Source organism: Danio rerio, chromosome 8, assembly GCF_052040795.2.
Source record: "Danio rerio strain M-AB ecotype USA chromosome 8, GRCz13ab, whole genome shotgun sequence".
NCBI classification, from domain to species: Eukaryota; Metazoa; Chordata; class Actinopteri; order Cypriniformes; family Danionidae; genus Danio; species Danio rerio.
Window position 1 is genome coordinate 45,664,190 of NC_141028.1, and position 22,667 is coordinate 45,686,856.

At 36.4% G+C, this 22,667-nt stretch overlaps 2 protein-coding genes across 5 annotated transcripts in view; one reads left to right on the plus strand and one right to left on the minus strand.

Moving 5' to 3' along the window:
- Positions 1-2,632: 2,632 nt before the first annotated feature.
- On the minus strand, positions 2,633-21,085 carry asphd2 (aspartate beta-hydroxylase domain containing 2). 4 transcript variants are annotated; one of them, XM_087263745.1, is made up of 4 exons: positions 21,023-21,085; positions 14,370-15,599; positions 12,430-12,543; positions 2,633-3,850 (listed from the first exon to the last, which is right to left on the minus strand). In XM_087263745.1, the coding sequence occupies exons 2-4, from the start codon at positions 15,259-15,261 to the stop codon at positions 3,741-3,743; spliced, it is 1,116 nt and encodes a 371-aa protein (XP_087119871.1). In that variant the 5' UTR covers positions 15,262-15,599; positions 21,023-21,085; the 3' UTR covers positions 2,633-3,740. The 4 variants fall into 4 exon arrangements, 2 of the variants coding, with proteins under 2 accessions (XP_087119871.1, NP_001073514.1); NM_001080045.1 differs by lacking the exon at positions 21,023-21,085 and adding an exon at positions 16,285-16,333; XR_015497239.1 differs by lacking the exons at positions 2,633-3,850; positions 12,430-12,543; positions 21,023-21,085 and adding exons at positions 12,636-13,665; positions 16,285-16,520 and having other exon boundaries at positions 13,863-15,599.
- Positions 20,684-22,667, plus strand: part of ggt5a (gamma-glutamyltransferase 5a) — a 34,849-nt gene continuing 32,865 nt past the window's right edge. Inside the window, exon 1 of the mRNA XM_087263744.1 lies at positions 20,684-20,933. The gene's annotated coding sequence lies outside the window, so the exon portion shown is untranslated. The remainder of the gene's footprint in view (positions 20,934-22,667) is intronic.

Consider the following 22,667-nt stretch of genomic DNA (forward strand, 5'->3'; position numbering starts at 1 on the left):
AAAGGCAAAAGGGGGTCCAACCCTGTACTAGTAAGGTGTACCTAATAAAGTAGCTGGTGAGAGTATGGATTCAATATTAGGAGTAAATAAACAGTTTCCCCATTTTAGGAAAGATATTTGTGACCATGGACAACAAATGTCTAATAAGTGTCAATCTTTGGATTTATGCATTATTGTAAAAGCTGAATACACTCAAAAAATGACTTTTGCTGCATGTTCAAACTACTTGTTTCAAATGAGTTGAGACAACACAGTTCAGTGTTTCCTCTAGGATTTCTATCAGCTGTGGCAGCAGGTCTTTTTTTAACACAGATCTACCTGTGACGCTATTTCAATGACAAATGTCATGAGCGCAGTATTAGAAGTCGAGATCGCATTTATGTAAAAGCCTACAGCATGTGGATCTCTTTGCTTGCGTGCCGATTTCCTCTGCTCGTGGACAAAACTTTTTGCACGTCCCCTCAAATATCAGCCGCTTCAAGAGCTTGCACCGCACAGATCTTGTGCGCTCTCAAATAAATGCTGAAGTGCGATTTAGTGCGTTTATGTAACAAGTATGTCTCCAGCATTTATTAGATTTGCTAGGAATATTTATGAATGTCTCCCCAATAAACCTACAGAGCGATGTTAATGCGTCCTGAAGTAAAGTGAAAGGGCTATACGTCGTGTTTGCTGGCCTCACGCATCATGCGCCTGTCAATCTGCCAGTCAGTGAGTCAGCACGTAACCTAAAAAGGTTAAACAAATGACACACAGCACTACTACGGTTACAGAGAAGTTCACGCTGTTATAATTTACTTACCCTTTAATACGTTTTGGTGCGATTATTACCCGCTATAAAAAGAAAAAGTATATGTTTTGAATGAGAAGCTGTAATGTAGCTGTGGCGGGATGAATTTTGGCGTGGCGCCCCGCCATGGAAGAATGAATATAGCGGAAACCATGCAGTTGTTATTTCTTTTTGGGACAACTTAATCGTTTTATTTTCAATCCACTTAAATTTGTAAAAATGATTAAGCTAACTTAATGGATTTGTGTTGGGACAGATTGAAGGAATTGTGTGAAACCCAGCATTTTTATAGTGTAGATAAGCTGTTATAATATTTGACTGAAAAACAACTATTTAAGATCTGTAATTTGAGTCTTTAAAAAACAACAACTAAATTCTGAATTTAAATTAGAGTTTTGATGTATTGATAGTAGGATGTATACAAAATATCACCATGGAACATGAGCTTTATCTAATATCATTTTTTTAACTTAATCTTTAACGATTTTCACAAATATACCCGTACAATCATATGACTAGTTTTGTAGTCCAGGGTCCCATTTCACTGATCAAACCATTCATCAGAATATTGTGACAACATTATTAATAATTACATAAGAAACCCATCTTATGCAAGCTTTTACACTGGTATCAATGCTATTTTTAATACCATACTCATGATTTTATGCAGTATTATGGATGCTGAATCTGCAACCTCTGCAAAACACTATATGGACAACCGTATGTGGATCGCATCTGCCTTTTATCTACGCTTTCATTCATCTGGTGTTTATCTCTCTCTCCCCTCGGTGTTAGCAAAAGAGGTTAGTTATGTAAATCTCCAGTGCTGCAGTCTGATAATGGCTGCCGTTTGCAGCACTACCCATCCATCTACCACCCCCATATACTAAAAAATCCTCCAAACATCCAGCATGTTGCTTTAAAATGTATCCAAACTGCATATAAGAGATATAAGAGTAGTTAAAAAATAGGCAGTAACAATGCTTTTTTTTTGTAAAACACTTTTTTTTTGAGGAATGAATTGTTATATATATATATATATGTAGTTTGATGTCTGATGTTTGAGGAAATATAATAACTTTATCAATACCTTCACCGTTTTTTACTCAACTGTACCTTAATATGGAAAAAAAAAACACAACAAAACAAAACTCTTTATAATATCCAAATTGTGTAAGTGATTTACCATCATTACTGAAAACTTATCTTCATATAGTAATATTTATTTATATGAAATTATGAATATTTTTTCTCTATTACATGTTGGATATTTTCAATAAATAGGGGTGTCACACCAAAGGGCAACTTGATTTAGTAGTTTTGCCAATATATATATATATATATATATATATATATATATATATATATATATATATATATATATATATATATATATATATATATATATATGTATATATTGGCAAAACTATTTTTTAGGGGTTTTCAACTTTATTGATAGGACAGTGGAGATATAGAGACAGGAAAGTGTGGGGAGCAGAGATAGGGGAAGGATCAGCAAAGGAACTCGAGACGGGAATCGAACTCAGGTCGCTGCGAGCACCTCAGTGCTATGTATCGACGCACTAACCACTAGGCTATTGGCGCCAACATAATGTGCAAATATTAAGTGAGTTTTCCTTAAAACAAGCAAAATATTCTGCCAGTAGGGTAAGCAGAATAATCTTGTTTTTCCTTTTGACGTGCGATTATCACGTCACCAACCCTCAAACTGATGCAGATCTCGTTTTCATATGCACCCGCTGTTGATTTGCATCAATACAAAACACCCCGTCGACTTATACTATTTTAAAACATAAAGCACGACCACAAAGAAAAGCAATATTAAATTGAGTTCTTTATTAAATCGACAGAATTGCAAAGTGAGTCCATGGCACACAATTTCGCAAAACATGGAAGTAGGAACGTTGTCTTAAAATTGATCGGCAACTCCAAAAAGTTTCACAACGATATAAAATGTCACTTCTCACGAAACTTGTCTCAAAACGGCCTGTCGTCTTACAAAAGGAATGTACCAATATCAATGCAACAACCACGAAAGCTCTGCTAACAAGCAGCACGACAAAGCACAATAAAGTTGAACCAATAGCACACATTAACAGCCATAACATTGTTGTTGTTGTTTTTTTTCCGAAAACAGTAAGCGTCGTGTCTCTCTTTAGTTTCACAGAGTTACAAAGCGATTGATACCGCGTTTCGATTCAATTCATTAAAAGAAATCAAGGTTAGGAAAGAGTAAAGTGGAAAGCAGGCTGATTTGATGTGCTCATATACTTTCCATCCGACCCTGACTTCTTGGTGGCAGCAAAATACGTGCCGCTATAGTGCGTTTAATGGAGGTCAGTTTACACAAAAGCTGGTAGTGCTTCAGTTCGCTTCGCATAACATCTCTGCCATATATCCACGTAGCTTTACAGCAAATGTCAAATCTCTTGTCTCTGCAGCATGTGCCAGTTTTACGACTGTTTAGCTTAGCTTCTGTGAGCCTAACCTTGGTAAAAATGTACAGACCAAACAATGTACTGTGCTTCCTATACAATCCCACCTGACTTTAGTGACCAGGCTTAGCAAAAAACAAAGTGCATTTCCATGTGCGATTGACTGTCAGGTGTAAAGATATTGATTATAATGTGACCCTGCAGCTAAATTGTAAGATCTACGCGAGGGCTTAGTCTCAAGCACAGTTCAACAGCAGGTTTTTGCTATGGTTAAGACTCAAGGAGGTCTGTAAACACTGATAATGTACAATAGTGACGGTACATCAAAGTCTCTACTGAAGCAGTGCCAGGAGGGAAAGTGAGAGTAAAGGTACGTATACTGTACTACAGGAAGAGAGCGACGTTCTCTCCACACTCCTGTCTTTCCCTTTGCACTCGATTCGTTCTGTTGATACAATGGAAATCTTTGACCCTTTGCTTGTTGCTGCTCTCCTTCAGCGGCCGGGAGTGAAGATGTAGTCCAGTGCCTGTCTTTCAGCTGCGGCCACGTTTGGATGCCACAGGTCTACCATGAATACCGCTCTTGGGCCGTCTTCTGCAGAACCTGAGCACACAGTAAAGGGATTTTTTATGTAAATGACAATTTCTTACAACATTTTTATGCATAATTGCTTGCATAAAAGCATCTAAGGACATTATTTTGAAATGATGCTGATATTTTGTTGATTTTAGGTTGTGTTTTAAAGTGACCGAAATCCAATGTCGAGCCAACGTTTAATACAACATCATATTGATGTCAAACTGACATTTATTTGTCTGGTTTGGCAACCAAAATCCAACGTCTGATTGACGTCATATTGGTTCACACAACGTCAAGCTGTAACATCATTAGACAGTAATATTTTGTTGTTTGTAGGTTGTGTGGGAAAGTAACCAAAATGCAACATTTTTCTGAAGTTGGACATTGACGTCGGCCTGAATGCAATGTTTCACGACGTTGGGGTACAATGTCAATCTGACGTCATGTTGACGACCTGTGCCTGCTGGGTGTGTTCAGAGTGGTTAATAATAGGAATTTTTGGGCTGACTAAACTCCATTAATTATACAAGCTTCCTTTAAACTAATTAACTGATTAATTTTATGAATTATATCTGCTTGTTAAGTAGTGACGTATGAAATACTGTTTCTGGTTCCAAGCCGCTACTTATTTGAATTGAGAAAATATTTATTTTTGACAATTTTTTTTTGTTATATCTCACATTAAAGTCATTTTTATATATAAAAAAAAAATCATGGTCTACACAACAGTCTCCGGACTTGCTGCATCACAGACATAAATATTTTACCAATTTCTAAAAAAATGGATCACTTTCTGGCCATCTGACAACAGGGATATATATATATATATATATATATATATATATATATATATATATATATATATATATATATATATATATATATATATATATATATATATATATATATATATATATATATATATATTAGGGGTGTACGGATCACAGTGACCAACATCCAACATTTTTAACAATTGCAGATAGATCCCTTCCTGCGTCATTCAAATCATGTGTATGAAAGCATTTTGGTGTCCCTGTAAAATATAGCAATGACGGAAAAAGTTGTGGTGGGACCTGCCTAACTGCTTTCTTAGGCTATTAGTTAAATAAGTTTTCTGTCACTGTTTATTTAGCCTGCATTAATGTGTTCTATGTAAAGCTGCACAATTAAACAATAAAAAGATTGAAATCTCAATTCAAACCCATGTAACATGAATGATAAATGATAATAATGATTTGCATATGTTTATTAATCCTTCTAATAAGCGCTGCAAAAGAGATTCAGTTTTCACATTTTTTCAGTGAGTTACAAATAACTAAATATCACAGAAGAACTGGGATATGGTAAAGATTAAAATCCCCATTAAATTCACTTGACGCTGGTGAAAGCAATTACATTGTGTAACCAATGGGTGTCGACAAACAACCATCAAAATTGTGTCACTAAATAGGTTTTCAAAAATGATCCATCTATAACGAAACAAAGTTTTATGTGTGAATTTTTGAATCATTAATTGAAAATATATGATATAGTGTACAAGATTTCTGTATTTAGCATTATCAGCAACAGATCATATTTCGTATTGAATATTTTAATTTTTTTTCATCTGGTTCTTTCTTGATTTTTATTTTTATAAAAATAGCAAGTTCTAAAATATGTTTGTTAAAACTATAGGTGGGCATAGATGGGTAAGCTAAATTGTCCGTAGTGTGTGTGTGTGTGTGTGAATAGGAGTGCATGGGTGTTTCCCAGTGTTGGGTTGCAGCTGGAAAGGCATTCATTGTGTGACGACCCCTTGTGGTTGTTTTCGTTGAGGTATGGGCGTCTGTCTGTGTGTGTCTGCGTGTGTCTGTGTGTTACAGGTCCAGCTGATTGAAAACAGCGGTGTATGGTTGATTTGCCCTGCTAAAATAGCGTGTCTGTCTCGGACGTGAGGAAGGGGGGCTGCAGATGGAATCTGGTCATCATCTTTCGTCTAGGGTCGGTCTTGGACCTGAGTAGGGCTAGCAACATGACTATTGAATTGAGTAAATAAATATGTTTTTCTACCGCAATTGCACTCGTCTTCTACTTGTTTCTGGTGACCGGTTTAGGTCATAACAACTGCATAAAACATATGCTGGATAAGTTGATGGTTCATTCCACGTTGGCAACCCTAGATTAATAAAGGGACTAAGCCGAAAAGAAAATAAACGAATGAATGACAACTGGGATCGACTACATGACTTTTTTTTAGCTAGGGTACAGTATATGACAGAATGAGAAGTTAGAGAGAAAGAAGACGCTGGGATCAGGGAAAGGTCCACAAGCCACTGTCAAGCATTGGCCACAAAAGGCTATATTAGAAATATGAACTCTTTTCATCCATCCTGTATTTACAGGGATTTTGGTAACCCAAACATTTTAATTGGACTCTTATTTACATATAAACATCAATCTCTTTCAGGGCCATTCAAGACTTAAAGAGAATTTTTGGCAAAAACTGTAGAACAATTGTTTTGCTTCATTAAACCTCAATGTATTGTCAGGAGCCATGGGTAATTATTTTGTTTTGCTTGTATTTGTTTTTTGACTTTCCAAGTGCTGCTAGTCATTGACTACTGGGATTTATGGATTCTCTGCTGACCACAGTTTTAGTTAAAAATTTTCATGTTAAACTGGAGAACAAAAAGTCTGGCCTGAGGGTGAGTAAAAAAACAGCAAACACTTATTGCAGTAAATAATGTAAATGTATCTAAATAATGGTCATAAATAATATTAAATGTATGTAAATGATGACATGATTTCATTTTGGAATGAACTATTTCTTTAAAAACTTTTTCATCATGCTAAAATGCAAGTTTCATCAGACAGGTTTATCTATCACTGTAATCTGTCAAATCAGAGAGGTTTCTATGACAATGTTAAAAGTCTGTTCACCCAAATCTAATTGATTATGAAATCAAAAGAATATGCATATTATATATATATATATATATATATATATATATATATATATATATATATATATATATATATATATATATACATATATATATATATATATATATATACACAGTTGAAGTCAGAATTATTAGCCCCCTGAATTATTACCCCCCCCCCCCCCCTGTTTATTTTTTCCCCGTTTTCTGTTTAACGAACACTTTTCTCAAAATGTGCATATATATATATATATATATATATATATATATATATATATATATATATATATATATATATATATATATATATACTTAATTATTGACTTTGATAAGTTTTTCTTTTTTGCTGCAGCATACAGCCAGCTTGCATGGTGTAAGGAGTTGTTTTTCTAAAAAAGTGTATCTTTCTGCAGGTATTCCTGTCACTGTTAATTTAGTTATTATTCTTTATGTATTAAAATAATTCATTTTAGTGCCATTTTATCTACTATTTTGCTTAGAAGTTTGTTGGCTGATAATGTGCATTATTTTTGATGTACCAAAACAAATGTTCTAATTTTGTCAAATAACATACCAAATTATATTTCTATTTTTTTTAAATATTCATTCAAACTGCATGCTTTATAATACAGATTTGTACTGTTCATAGAGAGTAGTATTTTAAATGTAAGATGAAGAAATATGCTATGTCAATGTGTACATTAGTATAGTACAAATTGCTTAGACCTTCTATAAAAAAATAAATAAATAAACAGAAATATTACAGAATTCTCTTAAAACTTGTTTAAAATCAAAAACTGTAGCTCATTTATTAACAAACTGGCTAGAATATTCCCACAAAAATTAAAATTTGATCATCTGAATAATAACAAAATTTAACAATAATATCAATAAATAATGAGGAGCTTCACTGTTTTTTCAGCTTCTCTTGTAAAAAGCGAGAAAAAGTAAATATTTTTTTAGTATGAAATGGACTGCTTTTTTAGCGCTTGACACTTTTTGGTCATTTTGTGTTCCAAAAATAAAGTCTAAGGTTAAAAATATGTTACTTGAGAAATGATATTCTACATTCAACAACATTAAAATAAAAGATGACCTACTACATAGATCATGTCTCAGGTAGATTGCACAATTTGTCTCCTAGCTGTATGCTGGATTCATGAAAAATAATTAGCTGCAGTGAATGCCCAACATCTTCATTTGCTTTCTGACTAAAGCCTTCGTTTGCTTACTGACTAAAGGCTGAGGAAATGAGAATAATATTTTCATTCTGGGTTGAACTAACCCTTAAAATCAGCAAAAGTAATGAAACTATATGTTTTAGGAAATCATTAAATTAAAAGTAAAATAAAAGTATTGTTTGCATTCGGCTCACACACTGATTTGCTGATTCAAAAACATGTGACACCAGTATTAGGCCAGTTTGATGGTAAACGGTGAACTAAGATTTTCCCCCACAATTGTGATGGTATAGCAGTCAAAACGAGACAAAAGAGCTCATGTATGGGACAAATTCTGGACCTTTGGCAGTGGGGGTTGGGTCGTTTAAACCACCAGAACCCCCAACCCCCTCTCCTCTAGGCCATGCACTGGTAAATGTGATAAGTAACTCTTCATATTTAACAAAACAGAGAACCCAGTGTGTAAAAGCTTTCATTATTCTTTATAGTTTACTAGATTTGTTTAACAGTTCTGTCGAATAACTGAAACGCAGTTGCAGTAATTATTTTATTATATAAGTTGTTGGACATGCATAGGCAACTATAAATGCTTGATTGCCAAGTATGCTGCACTATATCAACTGTGACAATGTCATATTCAGAAATAATGAGACATTCACTGATTAACACACACACACACACACACACACACACACACATACACACACACACACACACACATATATATATATATATATATATATATATATATATATATATATATATATATATATATATATATATATATATATATATTTGGTTCATATGGCTTGAAATGTGTTTTTTTATTCTATATGCAATAGGAACAGTAAGAGGTTAAGGGGAAAAAATAAAAATAATTTATTGCAATACGCATTTGGTTTTACTTAAAAGCCAAGAAAAGTACACTAGTTCCTAGTGTATTGTATTAAAAAAAAATAACACTGAAATCTCACAGCTGTTGGTAGCCCATGTACAAACTGGGGAACACACGTTCCTACATTTTGAAAATCAACATACATGTGAAGTTAAAGATAAGTTGGCCATTTCAAATAAACATATTTGTACTTAAGTAAACATAAATAAACCATCCTAATTATCTTTGTGCTGAAAAAAATGCGAGACTGAAGTCTGTAACGCGGATTGAGTGCTTTTATGAGATGACAGAAGCCCATATCTCCCATTACCGAAAACGGCTGCAAATATTTAGCAATAAACACCCACACTGCCTTTGTTATTTTTATGTGTCTCTCGGAACCAGTTGGGTATGTTTGCTTAAAAGATTCAGCAAGAGAGTGTTGCTATTTGGAGGACTTTATTACCTTCTCTGCTATCCTGCCTTCAGACAGTGATATTGCTGGGTGATGGCGCTGCAGATGTGCAGTCATGGTTATACATGTAAAACAATGCTTGCACACAGTTATCTTTTGTTCACCTTTTTTCTTTTATTGGCATTATACTTACTGGCAAAACCGAAATGTCCTCACACCGCAGATTTGAAAGACGCCGGCGCTTCCTCGTACTGTTAACTCACTTCGCCGGCGATTCCTTGTACTGTTGCCTCAGCCTCAATTCACCGCCGCTTGCCATGTTAAAGTGTTGAATGATGGTCAAGCGCCCCCTAACTTTAAAGCATAGTGATTGGATATTTGGATATATAAGAGTTTCCTCATCTCAGCTTATGGACTTACAAGCAAACACTTAATTCGGGGAGATATAAAAATACACATAAATTATTTAAACGCAAAACCGAGAAAACCGCAATTCACAAGCGCATATTGAACCGGAGGTTGTACCGAACGGTACAAATAAATTAATAAATAAATAACGCGTTAAAAAAAATTTACGCAATTGCAGGTTTTTCTTACTTTCTGTTGTGGTGGACATGTGTTTAACATGCAAGAAATGTGGATAAGACCAAGGAAGCACTTTTTGAAGGCAAGTTTCAGTATAAAACAATTAGTCGCATCACCAGGCTCTCCAAAGTTTCATGAAATTTCGGGTGTTTAATTTTTAACTTTCGACTTCTGTTGTAAGTTGATACCGCATGGCGAACAGAAACAAAATCCTCCGCATTTCGTGACTCTGTGTTCCTTTAAGGTATTAAAATCACTGCTTAGGCTACACGGTAGAATTTTATTAAGAGTATAATCTTAACCATATTAAAATCGGAGTATTGGTGTCTTATGTGAATGCACTCAGAAAGTCTCTGGTGAAGTCGCGAGCTGTCAAAGACAGGGCATTACTCTGCCTTTCAGCATGAGGCCTCCAAGTTTAGCGTGTTTAATCATTAAAAGCAACGAAAGCGTATGCTTCGCGTTGTTGTGTCAGAGTCCTTGTGAAATACAGTAATACTTTAGGACGCTTAGTTTAAGCAAATCTGAGGGGAGTTGCTCCAGTATGGAAGGCCGTTGGGGCCAAAACGTCTGCAGTGCATTGTGTGTGTGTCTGTCTGTGTCTGTGTCAGGCCCGTTGAAGGGTGTCAGGGGTGGAGTGAGCGACGTATCTGAGTAGGGGCGTGTGCGCGTGAGACGTACCTGAAGGACGGTGGGGGTGAGTTGCGCGCGACATAGGCTACCTGAAGAGCTAGGAGGGATGCGGGGGAGAGGGGTGTGCAATGTATTTAACGACCGGTTTGCGAGAAATTATCACTCATTTGCGGGCATTTGGGAGTCTCTGTGCACTTGCTGGATACTCCTAGTCTTAGCAACTGGATGAATGTAAAGGAGGATTAAGCAAAATTGTTTCTACTCTATAACTAATGTTCTCAACTCACAGCAACAAAACTTTACAATGAGTGCAACAGTTTGTATTCTATAGTTTATTATTATAATTTTTCATTTTCCATATCTGCAATTCCTGTATTTTGGCATTTTTTTGCAGTCCACTTAGAATCCAACATGGAAATCAATGTTTTCTTTATTGGCATTGATTGTTTTGAAATTTAAATGTCATTAACATGCCTGTGTTTTAATTTCTTTAATAAATATGGCTGTCAAGCCAGGATCTTGATGGTTTATTGTGGGTATGTTGTTTACATGAGGAAATCTGTGTTACAAGTTAAACAAAAATTTTATTAGACAATTAAATTTTGAATTTTAATTCTAATAAACAATTATATTTTAAATTTAAATAGTTTTTGTTTTGCGTTTACATTAATTTTCCATTTGAATAGCCAAAATTACAAGTTTCATTATTTTAAATGCGATTAATCGCGATTAATTTTTAAAAAAAAGGTGTGATTATTTAGTTAATTTTTTTAATCGATTGACAGCACTAATATATATATATATATATATATATATATATATATATATATATATATATATATGTGTGTGTGTGTGTGTGTGTGTGTGTGTGTGTGTGTGTATATACATATGTGTGTGTGTGTGTGTGTGTGTGTGTGTGTGTATATATATATATATAAATAATCAGTACTAGTTATAATTTGATAAAACTGTAATTTACACATATTTTAAAATATATTTTTTATTTATAGTTAACATCTATTTTTACACATCTCTATATGTGCAAAATACTATTATTATATTATTTAGACTACCTGACAAAAGTCTTGTCATCGATCCCAGTTGTAAGTGTAACAAATAATAACTTGACTTCCAGTTGGTCATTTGGAAAAGTGGCAGAAGATAGATTTGTCTGATGAATCATCTGTTGAACTGCATACCAATCATCAGAAATGCAGCAGAAGACCTGTTGGAACCCGTATAGAAAATGTTTCTCACAGAATTCAGTCAAGTTTGGTAAAGGAAAAAATCATGGTTTGGGGTTACATTCAGTAAGAGATCTGCACTGTGGATGGCAACATCAACAGCCTGAGGTGTCAAGACATTTGTTCTGCCCATTACAAACAGACATTACAAACCACAGGAGAGGGCAAATTGTTCAGCAGGATAGCACTTCTTCTCATACTTCAGCCTCAACATCAACAAGTTCCTGAAAGCAAAGAAGTCAAGGTGCTCCAGGATTGGCCAGCCCAGTCACCAGAGATGAAAATTATTGAGCATGTCTTTGGTAAGATGAAGATTTGTCTTTCATTGAAGCCATTTCTGATAGCAAATGATCAACTAGAAGTCAAGCTATTATTTGTTGTTCCTTAAACTTGGATAGGCGACAAGACATTTGTCAGGTAGTCTACTATTATTTAATAAACAGTACAGAGTCAAGAAATTCCTTTTAAAGTTAATATAAACCTGTATTTTTAAATATATTAAATATCTGAAATATATAAAATGTATAATTCAAACCTTTATATGTTTAAACTAAATAATGTAAGATCATGTATAGTTTGATAGGGATTGTGTCAGACAGACTGCTGCATAAGATGTCAGCATCACTGAATGTTTTTTTTCGGCATTAAAAATTCATATCAGCTGACCACCACTGCACTCTTTATTTTATATCAAAGGCCTGTGCTCTACTATCTATTACATTTAGGCAATGCATTGTTTGTCTTTCTCACCATCATGAAATGCAGTGTGAAGAAAAGAGTCATCGAACAGCAGGCAGCTTCCCTCAGACCAGCACTGCGGCTCTCCACCGACTACCAGCTCACAACCAGAGGGCACCTTCAGTCCTGCACACACACACACACACACACACACACACACACACACACACACACACACACACACACACACACACACACACACACACACACACACACACACACACACACACACACACACACACACACACACACACACAATGACTATACCTTAAACAGACAGATAGTGCATCAAAGTGGTTTAAAACACACAATACCTGTCAGATGTTTGGGCACGTTTGATTTAAAGTTTTGCGCCTGAAAATCCGTTTGATAGAAAATAAAATCTGCCTCTACATTAGTTTCCTTGCAAACTTTCATTCATTCATTTTCTTTTCAGATAGGTTGCTTTATTAATCAGGGGTCATCACATCAGAATGAACCACTAACTTGTCCAGCATATGCTTTACACAGCAGATGCCCTTCCAACTGCAACCCAACACTAGGAAAATATCCTTGCGACTTATTTATTTATTTATACTAAGGTTACAGTATTCAAAATGTGTCCAGTTTAAATTTAAACTACTTACGTAATGTTTAAAATAATCTGAAATATTTATTGATATGTTAATGCAAATTACTGTTTAATAAATTGGATTTAATTTAAGTTTCAAAAAATGTTTTATTCATGTAGTTTTTTATTTGCTTATTTATTCAATGCAGTAAAAATTATTATGTTATGAAATAATATTACAACTGTTCTCTATTTCAATACATTTTGAAATGCAATATTAATAAGATGGCAAACAAAATGTTTCAGCTGCCGCACTTCAGTTTTCAGTGTCACATGATATGCTGATTTTCTGCTTTAAATATCTTCCACTTTCGATGTTGAAAAAACATTTCTAGAGGACATTGATAACTAGGAATCTATATTATATGCATGCCTGATTAATAATTTCAGTTTTTCAAAATACAAATATAAACTCTTACTGACCCCAACCTATATTTGTAAGATTTCCATACCACTTTTTGAGTTACTCTAAAATATGATGACAAATGTGACCCCGGATCACAAAACCAGTCATAAGTGTTTATTCAGATATTTAGATTTATACATCATCTGAAAGCTGGAAAAAATACATTGACAAGTGTGGTCTAAATTTGGCTATTAGATGCAACTCCATCTGGAATCTAATCGTTTAGAAAAATCTAACTTTTAAGAAAATCACGCCCGCTTCGAATGTTATCACTCGATTGAATAGACGTTACCAGTGGCTTTTAGCTGATAGATATAGCTTTGCACATACTGGTAGGCTCAGAAGGCTATTATTATCCATCCACATGGTTAATCAACTATATTAATAGAGAAGACTCCAAATACAGATCTGTTTTTACCTTACTGTGGCAGTTGGGTTTAGGTTTGGAGTGGACATTAAAAGAAAACAATTATTGGAAAATTTAATAAGTAATATATATAATTCTCTTTAACTTCCTGTATGTTATTTATAGCTGATTAACCATGTGGATAACCTAGAACCTGGAGCCTACCAGTATACGCAGAAGGCCCCTACTGGCCTGTATCTATCAGCTGATAACCACTGAAAACGCCATTTTAATTTCGTGATAACACTCGAATCAGCTGGTAAATCACCTTTAAAGTTGTCCAAATTTCATTATAGCCATATTACTGAATTGCGTTTAGATTGTTTTACCAAACAAAATGTCTCCATGTAAGATGATCTCTACTTAATACCCTAATGATTTTTGGCATAATATAAAAAAATATATATATTTTGGCCCATGCAATATATTTGGCTTTTCCCAAAAACACGTAGGCTAAGATAAACGACGAGTGGATGAGCCCAAACTTCTGACTGGTGGTGTTCATATATTCCAATCCATTAACCTCTTACCAAGATGGCAGCGCAGGCGTACATTAGTGGGGCCGTAGTGTTCAGTGATGGTGGATCCTGGACTGAGCACAGAGAAGCAGGCATTTCCAAACACATTATTGGCAATAAAAGTACGGAGCTGCCCAAGAACCCTCCATGTACGTGGACACCTTCTGGCATTCAGCACCATTGGAGTACCCTGGTTCACCAGATAGAAGGTCCACCACTGGCCACGGGGTGTACTGTTGGCTTTCCAGCCAGGTGGAAGTGAAGAGCCGGTCCGACTGGATGGCAGCCGGTATACACTTTCAAACTCAGCCAGAAGTGCAGGGAAACTTCTCTCCAGGAGCTCCACGTCATGCTTCTGCGCTTCCCGGGAGAAGAAAGGAGCTGAGGGAAGGTCTGGCAAGAAGAAAACCTCAGGTTTTTGGATAGACGGACGGCTGCAGAGTAAATAACGGCCTTGTTCGCGTACGCCCTTGTGCACGCGGCCCATGCCAGCCCAGGTGTAGCGTTTGGCGTACTCCTGCAGGCTGTGGTAGAGCCGCTGGTTCAGGCCTTCACCAGGTTTGGTGCACCGGAAGCATTCTGAGGACTGGCAGTAGGCAAACCCATTGAGTTCTTCATCACTGACTCCACCTCCTCCAACCCCACCGATCTGCCGGAGTTTGGAGGAGCCTCCACGGGACGAGAGCTCTGAGGCCAGAACGCCAGGTACAGCGCCAACACGCGGCTCAGGGCTGAAACCGCCACGGAGAGATGGGCTGGTGTGTTCACATCCCACACGATAGCAGTACCAGATAAACAGAAGGGCGAGACAAAGAGCAGTGCCTAGAGCGCTGGACTCACACTCTCGCACCGACTGCATGCCACCTGCCACCCATTCCCTCATCCGCTCTAAAGACCACTCCATCCCTGCATAAGAACATAGATTCAAGCGCTAGCTCAGACACACACGCTCAGACGTACATGTAGATTTGATTGAGGGTGCTCTAATTGGTTGGGTTGCGCATTGAAGAGCTTGATTTGGTATTTCAGTCCAGCAACACCGCCTTCGCTTCCTGTTCTTGCTTCATTTTCCTGCCTCATCAAGAAGCTTTTTATGCAATCGGTTTAATTCGTGCTTAAATAACGTGACTGCTGCTTTGGTTTCAGTGCTTTTGGAAATGTTGACAGTGTGCCTCTGAGAGATGCTTCAGCTGCTCCTCGCCTCCTGATCCCAACCAACAGACACAGTGAGCCCGAGGGCACCTGGGAGAAAGAAAGAAACAGATATAAAGGACATTTTGTGATAAAGTGCAGCAGAGAGTATCTGTGCATAGACGCTGCCGTCAAGCCAAACTGCATCACACCTGCCTTGATGGCCTGGGTTGACCACATGATCATTTCTATATACCACCCACCCACACACATTCCGGCTACTTCACCAACCCCCTCCCCACCCTCACTCACAGACCGACCAGCAGCCTGATAGAGACCGCAGCACAAAGACAGGAATGGCATCTGAAATTCAGTTTTGGCAACACCTCCGCACTGCACTTTCTAAAAATCATGAGTCATGAGAGAATTCCAAGCCATATACCTGCATTAAAAGCATACATAAACCTGCAGGAACATATTTGAGCCTAATTGGCCGACACAAAGACAACAGGGAATTGTTGCATTGCTGTTGCATTAGGATCCTTCAGATGGAATGCGCCCTGACAGGATAGTAGAGATGCGTGATAAAAACAAACCTAGGGTATATTACACGCGTTATAACGCGGCGGCTGTCAACAGACAGATTGAGAGAGGGAGTAACAGCAGGGGAATGCGTGCAATAATAAAAGAACAAAGAAAAGGAAAACCCATCAACATAACAATTTACATAAAAACACCCAGCATGCAAAAATAACGAGTCAATGGGCAAATGACGCTCATTCAATCGCATATTTACCGAGAGCTTCGCGGCACTTCTGGTCTGTCAGATTAGCAGCGACTGTTCCGCCCGGCGTTTGCCAGCTCTCCTGCCTCTACACTTGCCTCTCAGACACCTCCCTGTCGATGTGTTTCATTGCAGTTTCTAGTCCTGCCCTTCTGTCCGTAAAGCGCTGTCAGGCGACGTCCATAATGCCGAACGCAACCGGGCAGAAAACAACATGACAGACGTCCTGCGTCTCATCATTGAAATCTGGGCGTTTATATAACCAAGACGCACAGCTAACTCACTGATTGCTTGCTTAAATCCTGACACATGATTAGTATAGGGTTAATATCAAAACTTCTACTTGTAACGGAAATATCAATAATTCAAAGTATTATTATTAGGCAAAATAATAATTATTAATAATACTTTTCGAGCCATACAGCTAACTCATTATGCATGCAGGTAAAGAAGAGGTGCCACGGGCAGTAGTGATGGGGATTCAGTCTTCTTTATGCGTTCACAATAAATAAATTAAATATAGCATGATAAAATAAATAGATAAATAAATAAATAAGTAAGTAAATAAATAAATAAATGATACGTTTAAATAAGTATCGGTGCAGTTAACATCGTTTACCAATGGGGGCGACAAGCTAGTGCTTTTATTTTAATAATCTTTATATTACAATTATCATTTTTGTGTTTGTATGTGTTTGTGTGCAAAAGGGATATTATTGTTATTCAAGCTTTCAACCTAAACATTCAAAGCAGAGTGCTGTATGACAGGAAAACAAGCCTAAACCAAAAGCTTTCCCTTTCATTTTAATTTAATTCAGACAGCAATACTTTAAGTTTACGCAACAGGGACGAAAGTAAAAAAAATAAAAAAAAAAAATAAAAAAAAAATAAAATAAAAACAATTAAAAAAAATAATTAACTTTCAGAAATATATATTTTGGTGTGGTTACTGACTCACAAAAGTGCTCTATTAAAAGCCGGTGTTATTTTGTATCAATGTAGAAAAACTGCACATTGTTATCTATGACCCCAACAGCAGAGATGAAAGTAACAAAACAATATTTTTAAATATATCTGACTATGACCTTGTTGATGTTCACTGCAAACATATTTTGTCTTTTGTTTTTGCAAAAATATTAAACTGTTTTGATTTTAAATTTCAGTTCCATCAAATGTTTCAAAAGCAACACAACAATGCAAAATGTTAACATTTTTCTGAAAAGTTTTGAATATTTTATTATTATTGAAAATATACATAAAAAAACAAACAAACAAAAAAACAACTGAATCCAAACACTGCAAACTCTAATGTGGAAGTGAAAAATAAGATTTGTCTGTTAACAATGGGACATGAATAACTTTCGTCCCTACAGGAACTTGTGTCATTTAAACATTGAAAAACTCAGACAATTCAAACTTAAGTAAGTGTTCATGCACTAAATAACCTGTAGATTGATCATTACTGTGACTCATAAAAAGAGAAACCCAACTTGTAATAAGGAAAAAAAGAACTGCTGCAATAATTTAGTTTCTGCACTTTAAAACTGAAATTCGGACCAAATCACGGGACATGGCCTCGATATCAGCTGATATTTGGCAGCTCTATCAAGGGTTGCACGTTAAATGTGCTGTTATAGACTGGAAAACAAATGTTGTCAGGGCTTTGAGAAAATCCCTTTTACTTTCATCCCATGTTACTTCTATCCCTGCTCTCCCCAATCTGTGTCTGCACAAATGTGCAGAGGCATTAATAATAAAATAATAAGAAATATTAAAACAAAAATAATTGTTTTCAAAAAATGCTTTTTTGAATGTTGTTTTAAAGCCTTTTCAAGCCCCTAAAATAAATAAATGGTCAAAACATAAAGTGTTCCTAAGAATGTATTGTAACATTTAAGATAAGTCATGTTCACACCCTTTATAGAAACCATGTTTTAATATATTTTGTGTAACCCTGGTTTATTGCAAGTACACCCTGCAATGTTTAATGAGTTTTAGTTTTTGATTCCCACCAAAAGAGAAATGAAAAACCTTTAAGGAACAGTCCCAGAACACTTAAAGTCCCCAAGAGATCAAAACTAACCATATGATTTTGTTAACTCAGTTTTGTGGTGAACAATTCATCTGTGCATATCATTAAGAAAAAAAATGTTTGCCCCTTTAATTGAAATTTGAAAATGCACTTCCTGTTTGTTTTCAGTCTTATTCGCAGATTATGTGATTTTGAGGTAATGGGCTAACATATTTAATCACGCTGGTTCAACTGTCAGTTTTGACAATAAACAGAAATGCTAAGCAGGGGTCTGTTAGGTTGTAATAACTCTTCTAAAACCCCTTTCTCAATCTTTCTAAACGAAATTCCTACTTTGCTACATTCATTCAACCAGTGGTAGAAAAAACAAGCCACACCCACTGTTGTGTCATTAAGGCTGTTTCTCAATATGCGTTCTTCAGCGACCTTGTGTCCTCGTGATCTCGTGTAACGTCATCATCAACTGCCAACGTTCAGTTCCAAAACTCAAGACCGCAAGAATGGAGGACACATGAAAATTCCCTAATGTGTTCTTGGTATCGAGGACACGTCGATGCAGCACTCACTCTAAAAGTCTCAGAAATCATTGCGACTAAAGGTGGGAAAAGGTGGAAAGTGCACCATTTTATATAGATTTATTATTTAAGTTTAGAGATATAACGTATTTACCTCCCTTAATTTACCTAAATGAAACGGTGAAAGTAAGCATTACCATGAGAATATTAATAAAGGCATAAAACACACATTAAGGGTGTTATTTTGCTGAAATTAGTATTAAAATCTGTTTTATTTGTATTGTGCAAGGTATATTTGTAAAGTCTTTAGGCATAGTATATATTGTTAAAGGGGAAAATTGAAGTAAATCGATGTATGAATGCTGTAATGTTTAAATCATTTTCTGTTAAAAACGCGTGAAGGTCACGTGACCATCAGGAAAAACCAGGGAAGAATGCAACATCTCGGCTGTTTCTCAATTCCAAGAACGCAGAGAACGGACTTGTGTTCTTGTGGAGAGCGGTCTTGCCAGGTGTCCTCGGAAGAACGAACTCAGAAGACGGCGAGGGCAGAGAACGCGTCCTTTGAGAAATGGGATGCTGCGTTCTTCCTGATGGTCATGTGACCTTCACGTGTTTTAAATGGTAAATTATTTAAACATTACAGCACCCATACAACGATTTATTGTTTTTCCCCTTTTCAAAATATATACTTTGCATAAAAACATTATAAATATACTCTGCACAATATAAATAAAACAGATTTTAATACGAATTTCAGCAAACAAACACCCTTAATGTGTTTATTCCTTTATTAAGATGTCCACGTTAATGTTTACTTTCACCGTTTCATTTAGAGAAACTCCTGAGGTAAATAGTTCATATCTCTAAACTTTAATAATAAATCAAAATAAAATGCAGCGCTTCCCACCTCCAGTCGCGATGACTTCTGGGACTTCCAGAGCGAGTTCGGTGCTCAAGTCTGCATCGGTGCATCCTCGATATCAAGAACACATCCGGGAAGTTTCACGCGTCCTCCGTACTTGCGGTCTTGAGTATTGGAACTGAACTTAGGCAGCTGATGATGACGTTTCACGAGAACACGAGGATGCAAGACCGCTGAAGAACGCATATTGAGAAACAGCCCTCATTTCTTACAGGACACGTTCTGTTCTCGCGTTCTCCCGAGTTCGTTCTTCTGAGCCGACCTGGCAAGCCTGGTCTTCACAAGAACGCAGGCCTGTTCTCTGCGTTCTTGGAATTAAGAAACAGCCTAAAATTTCTCTAATACATTTCTCTAGGAACTGTATCACAATAGGAAAAAAATAACGATCACAGCTTCCGGTTTACGGGAACTTTAACTTTTTATGTCAGCTAAAACCCCTTATTTTTGTAATGGACATTATTCAGTCTCCCTTCTGCTTGTTGTGAATTTCATACAGACATCTCCCGGAAGTTCACATACCACCCCCCTACCCACCCCCCACATTTTTCGCAAACATATGTTCCCCCCTGGAAATGATTTTTTTCCAAATTGGGATGTTTATATGTGATGGTGAAAAAATATTTTTGTTTACACTCCAAATCAAACAATCAAAAGGTGGTTATAATTCAAAGATTTCTTTCATTGTAAACACATTCATTCAAAACACTGATTTGTTGAAGAACATGCCTACAAAGCCTTTCTCACTCAACATAAACCCTGCAGTGCGACAAGACTTAATCATAGACAAATAGTAAAAGCAAGATAGACTCATCCACATTTTAAATATATGTAACAATTTTACTCCTACAAGGCGGGTTATATTGTAAATTTGTATATTTGTTCTAAAGTAACACTTCTACGGACTACAACACCCATGGAGCATTGAGCGCCACGTAGACTACTTCCTCTGACGTCATACTGGAGAGCGTTCAGGGGTAGAACAGACTTGCAACAAATGAAACGCGTTTTGCGGTTTGTTAGTAAATTTCAACTTTGCTTTGATAGTAGGATATACTTAGTTCTATGTATACAATGTAGTCATCGACGGTTAGTTTCACTATCAGCTCAGCAGACTGCAGTAACGCGGATATCTGCTTTACATTGTTTGAGCCATAAAGTAGCCAGGATACGAGCTTCTTTCAAAATGCAGGTTTGTAGTCGCATAATTTCATTACTTTAGAATAGCACAGTGACTGTTGCAGACTAAAAACGTCAGACAGTGACAAATTAGAAACTTGCCTTGAGGTGACAGACGAAGTAAACAGTTCCTGATGTGTTCGTAATCGAATCTTCAAATGCAATGAAGGACCTCCCCTTTACCCAGCCCTCAGAAACAGAAAACGAGTCCCACAGAGCATGTTTATAAACAATATCTGTAATTCAAGTCAGGAATGTGTACAAATAGACCTTCAATAAGTTAATATGTTTCAGACCAAAAAGTATCCCAAAAATGAACTTGAAAAATATATTTACTTTTTTTATTTTTTTAATAAAAATATTATTTTAATAAATTGCATTAATATATGTATGAAGTGTTGATGCAAAAATGAACATAATTAGTATTGCCATCCTTTAAAATGCAGTAGGGTTAACATTTATTATTATGAGGCATTAATAAATACCTCAAGCCTAATTTTTATGAGTCCTAAAAAAATTAAAATAAAAACACTAAATGCAAAATTTAAATCAGGAAATTCCATTGAAAACATTATAGTTGAAGTACCCCATTCCAAATCAAGTGACTGAAGCTCCATGTGAAACCCATGACGTGCACCTGTTCTTCACAGGCCTTCACAGCATTAACTGGAGGACGGCTTTGCTTTGACAGTTTACCATTTGATCACACACAGCAGCAAATTGAGACTCTCTGCATAGTTTGGACAGAACTATGCAGAAAATGGGAGGAGGGGTGTAATTTGACCATAGAGACAGAAATAAGCTGTAATTGAATTTTTTTTCTGCAAAGATACATTTTTAACTCTACATTCACCTGTAACTTTAGATGCATTTATCATTTCTATTGGCCCCCAAAGATTCTTATGATCATCCTAACTTTCCACCTTAATCGGCACCCCTGTTCTTATTGACTAATCACTATATGAAACTGAAGAGAAAGCAAAAGTGAACGTGGTAAACTCAGAGCTCATGGCCTGCTCTCTGCAGCAAAAACATTACAGTAGTTACCCACCTGTCTGTTTTGAAGACCTTCTTTGGGATAAACTTGCTGAAAGCTTCAGTGATGTAAACCAGAAGACCCCAACAAATGTAAATGTCATAAATTAGTAATCTGATTCCTTGGAATGAGAGAGTGAAGTGGCGTGCCAAACGCTGTTTTAACTGAGCTGCTGGGGGAGGCTTCAATAACTAGTCACTCGTACTCAAGGCAAACTTTATCTGAGGCCTTGTCCACACGAACTCGGGTATTTTCAAAACCACACTTTTTTATGTATGCGGTTTTGCTGTTTGTCACATGAATACAAAGTATTGTGACTGAAACCAAAATTTTCAGAAAACTTTGATCAGGGTGAAGATTTTCCCAACATATGGGTACAATGTGTTCATGTGGACTCTTGAACCAGAGTTTTTGCCCTTATGACGTCAGTGTGTACACAGTTTTTTTATTTTTCTGATTGGCCAACACGGCTTGGTTCACACCACACGCAGAAGACACAAATCAATTGCGTATTCTGTATTGTTCGCTAGGCGGGATGGTAATCCTCCTCTGGGGCCCGTTTCAGAAAGGAGGTTAAGTGAAAACTAGTATTTTAACCCTGAAATGAGAGAAACTCTGGGTTTCCCGTTTCAAAATGACAGGTTTGTTAAACTCGAGCACGGTAAGTCAAGCCTGTTTCTGAAAGAGACTATGCAGTAGCCTATTTAACTC